The following is a 4,458-nucleotide window of genomic DNA, read 5'->3' as shown; positions in this document are numbered from 1 at the left end:
CAATCCAGTAGAAAGTTATGAAATTTTAAAAATTGAGCTGAATATTGGTCACAATCCAGTAGAAAGTTATGAAATTTTAAAAATTGAGCTGAATATTGATCACAATCCAGTAGAAAGTTATGAAATTTTAAAAATTAAGCTGAATATTGGTCACAATCCAGTAGTAAGTTATGAAATTTTAAAAAACCAATATTCAGCTCAAGTGAAATCCAGTAGAAAGTTATGAAATTTTAAAAATTGAGCTGAATATTGGTCACAATCCAGTAGAAAGTTGTGAAATTTTAAAAATTGAGCTGAATGTTGGTCACAATCCAGTAGAAAGTTATGAATATTATGATAAATGTTTGTCAGACTAAAATAATTGATTAAAAGTTTAATTCGCGTGAATTTGGTTAATTTCGTGGTTACAGTTTATTTATTGCTTATTTCACAAACAAATCAAATATCTAATTTACATTCATAAAATTTGTCCAAGCCATTTGACGCGTCCAAAAGATGGTTATCTGTAAGTTTTATTCTATTTAACTGAATTACTTCTTTACTAGCTGCTCTGCTACAGAATAATTTTATTTATAATCCATGTCAGCTAGCAATATCTCGGTTTTACTTAATAATATCAAGGTTCTACTTAACTATATCTCGGTTTTATTCAGTAACATCGTGGTTCTACTTAACAATATCTCAGTTTTACTTAATAATATCGTGATTTTACTTAATAATATCAAGGTTCTACTTAACAATATCTCAGTTTTACTTAACAATATCGAGGTTTTACTTAACAATATTGAGATTTTATTCAGTAACATCGCGGTTCTACTTAACAATATTGAGGTTTTATTCAGTGACATCGTGGTTCTACTTAACAATATTGAGGTTTTATTCAGTAACATCGTGGTTCTACTTAACAATATTGAGGTTTTATTCAGTAACATCGTGGTTCTACTTAACAATATCTCGGTTTTATTCAGTAACATCGTGGTTCTACTTAACAATATTGAGGTTTTATTCAGTGACATCGTGGTTCTACTTAACAATATTGAGGTTTTATTCAATAACATCGTGGTTCTACTTAACAATATTGAGGTTTTATTTTAAAATATTATGAAGTTACTAAACAAGGTCGTGGTTTGACTAACAATATTATGGTTTTACTTAAGTTGCAGTATTTAGTAATGATATTAGTTTTGTTGAATACAGTTTCAGTTCTTTAAACGATCTGACTTCGAAGCATGTTTTAAACTCAAGGTCGTTTTCTCAGTATTAATCTTTTTCTTCAACAATTTAGAATGATCATTTTTTTTTAAATACATTAAATGTTTCATTTCAACGTGATATTTACTTAAACCATTTTTTTTTTCAATTGTATAAAATACTTTTCTCGGTTTCATCTTTTATTTTATACATAACTTGTACAATAAATAAACGTTATCAACGGTAACAACAAATAGTTTAGAGAGAAGGACACGGAGGATAGAAAAATTCAAGATGACAAGAAAGTCAAGATGGAGGTTCTAGAAGGAAGGGGAGAAGTTTCCTTTCTTTTACTTGGCATGTAATGTTTAGAAGCTCTTCCCCCAGTCACAGGATGGCCACAACAGTTCGTGCTTGCTGCAGGAACTAGAGAGAGAAAATATAAACAAAATATATACATGTCTACATAACACGGATAAATCAAGACCCCAAGTTATAATCAAACAACGGAAAACTTTTTACCATAAGTTTAGGCTTAAGTACAGATACGTTCCCATTATAAGTAGAATGTCATTTCACAGCAAAGTTCACACTGTTATTAAGTTATTTCACAGCAAAGTTCACACTGTTATTAAGTCATTTCACCTCAAAGTTCACACTATTATTAAGTTATTTCACAGCAAAGTTCACACTATTATTACGTTATTTCACAGCAAAGTTCACACTATTATTAAGTTATTTCACAGCAAAGTTCACACTATTATTAAGTCATTTCACAGCAAAGTTCACTCTGTAAACACAATACTAAGTTATTTCACAACTAACTGATGCCGTGCCATTAAAACAATAATTTCAATTAAGGTACAAACAACTTTATAGATTGTCAAGTGAAGTACCAATTAAGGTACAAACACCTTTATAGATTGTCAAGTGAAGTACCAATTAAGGTACAAACAACTTTATAGATTGTCAAGTGAAGTACCAATTAAGGTACAAACACCTTTATAGATTGTCAAGTGAAGTACCAATTAAGGTACAAACAACTTTATAGATTGTCAAGTGAAGTACCAATTAAGGTACCAAACACCTTTATAGATTGTCAAGTGAAGTACCTCGAGTCTTGTTATTTCTTTTTTTATCACTCACCATACTTCCTGTATATGTCAAGGGAGACTACTACTTACCACGTGAATTTAGTGGTAGCCATAGCCATGATAGGCTGGAGCATACCCGTAACCATGGTTTCCATAGCCATATCCGTGGGTGCCATATCCGGCTCCCAGACGACCGTAGGAACCGTAACCGTGAGCGGCAGACAGGTCACGGGCACCGTAGGCACCGTGTCCGTAGCGGCCGTAGGCACCGAGGTTGGCGTGGCCGTAGTTATCGTGGAGACCGTAACGAGCTCCATAGGCACCATGGGCAGCGCCACGGTTGTGGTAACCGGCCTGCTTGTCGTAGGCGTAAGCTCTGGTGTATCCGGCTCCCTTGTTACGGGCGTAGGCACCGACATCTCCGTAGTGTCCAGCGTATCCGCCGTGGGCACCGTAGGCATTCAGGTTTCGCTGGGCAGCGTTGGCACGAAGACCGTGGGCACCGTGTCCGTAGGCTCCATAGCGGGAGTGGGCACCAAGAGCACCGTAGCCGTGAGCACCGTGAGCAGCTTTCAGGTATCCGCTGGCACCGTATCCAGCACCGTAGGCACCGTGTCCATAGGTGGCAGGAGCTACGTAGGATTCGGCTTCTTTCAGCTCCTCTGTCTCCTCAGCGACGACAGCTGCGACGAACAAGACGACGACAACAAAAAGCTACACATGAAACAGAAAATGAAAATTGATTTTTAACGATCTTTAAAATGACAGTAAGTAAATAAAGTGATGTTAATAAATTTACCAAACCTCGTGTCGTTTTAAGATAAACCTAGTTAGAAGTCGCAATAACGAGACAAGTTAAACACTTACAGTCTTCATTATTTCAATATCAGAGATTGAACACCAGGTTTGATTTTTGTAAAATTTGCTTCACTATTTATACTTTTTCAAGATACAGAAAACCACATGTTAAATGACCTGATTGTCATAGCTGTTAGGTATGAAAGTGAGAGAACCGGAAATGACGCTATTGTCTAGTCACAGCTCCTGACAATTATCCTCCTCGTGTGCGACCTTAAAATACTTTAATCGGTAAAGTTCTAGGTGAGTATGATCGTAACAGTGCCCTACAGCGGTAAACTTGAGCAATACTAATTATTCCCGAGCAAAAGTAAGAAATGGTGTAGGCGCTGGAAGCTAGAGGGCGTAACTGCTAGTTATATATATATATATACACACTTAATTTAGGCGTGGTGATTTTGTAAGAACAATGTCTACTTTCTGTGTCTTGAAGCTTAACAAGTGAACTGCAGCTGGGCAACAACGACTGACAGCTTTAGAAAAGTAGATCACTATAATAAAAAACACTTACGATATTAAAGAAGTTTATAACATTCAGAAAAAAATAAATTAAACCTCTATACATATAAGAGTGCATTAGTATACGAAAAAAATATTGTTTTATAATCTGGTTACAAAATATCAAATATCTGAGATTTTTGACCTGAATTACTTCTACCGTTTTATACAATACAACATTTAGATGTTCCTCTGATTCCACTATCAGCAAGCTGGTATATAATGTTACGACAGAACATGACGTAGCGAGTTGGTGTTTTACGGCAGTTCGACTATTAATTATTTTCACACTTTTTAAGATTACTGTAACATACTTGATAATATATTATCCATAATAAAACATCTAATGTGGTTTGTTAAAGGTAAATTACACGATAAACTGATATCAATGCCAAAAACAAATATGTAGTGTTTTTTTTTGTTTTTTTTGGCGAGGATAAGTGATAACTAGGATTAAAAACAAATGAACCTTATGCGTGGTCCCTCCTTCATGGCTCTCTGCAAACAACCCACTTCTAGGAACACCCTCTTCCAAGTTGCAAGTCCGTGTTTCTCCTTTACATTTTTCAGACCCTTAAAATACTAGTGGTCCTTGTTTCTTTACTTACTAAAAACTGCATCCTTAATGGACTAGATTTATTTTTATTTATCGTTGGCTGTTAATAATAATCATGATAATTAATCTTATTAAGACTCTTAACACAATCATAGATCCAATGTGTGTACAGTAGAGTCTCAACACAATCTTAGATCCAATGTGTGTACAGTAGTGTCTCAACACAATCTTAGATCCAATGTGTACACAGTAGCGTCTCAA

General features: G+C 35.1%; 1 protein-coding gene across 1 annotated transcript; it reads right to left on the bottom strand.

Annotated features, from left to right (window-relative positions):
* Nucleotides 1-1,387: 1,387 nt before the first annotated feature.
* LOC106477265 (glycine-rich cell wall structural protein 1.8-like) lies at nucleotides 1,388-3,336 on the bottom strand. Its single transcript, XM_013937854.2, has 3 exons — nucleotides 3,153-3,336; nucleotides 2,376-2,999; nucleotides 1,388-1,617 (listed from the first exon to the last, which is right to left on the bottom strand). The coding sequence occupies exons 1-2, from the start codon at nucleotides 3,159-3,161 to the stop codon at nucleotides 2,385-2,387; spliced, it is 624 nt and encodes a 207-aa protein (XP_013793308.2). The 5' UTR covers nucleotides 3,162-3,336; the 3' UTR covers nucleotides 1,388-1,617; nucleotides 2,376-2,384.
* Nucleotides 3,337-4,458: the final 1,122 nt, after the last annotated feature.

Source organism: Limulus polyphemus, unplaced genomic scaffold (assembly GCF_000517525.1).
Source record: "Limulus polyphemus unplaced genomic scaffold, Limulus_polyphemus-2.1.2 Scaffold13765, whole genome shotgun sequence".
NCBI lineage: Eukaryota > Metazoa > Arthropoda > Merostomata > Xiphosura > Limulidae > Limulus > Limulus polyphemus.
The sequence above is the reverse complement of the archived record's forward strand: the minus strand, read 5'-3'. Positions and strand labels throughout refer to the sequence as shown.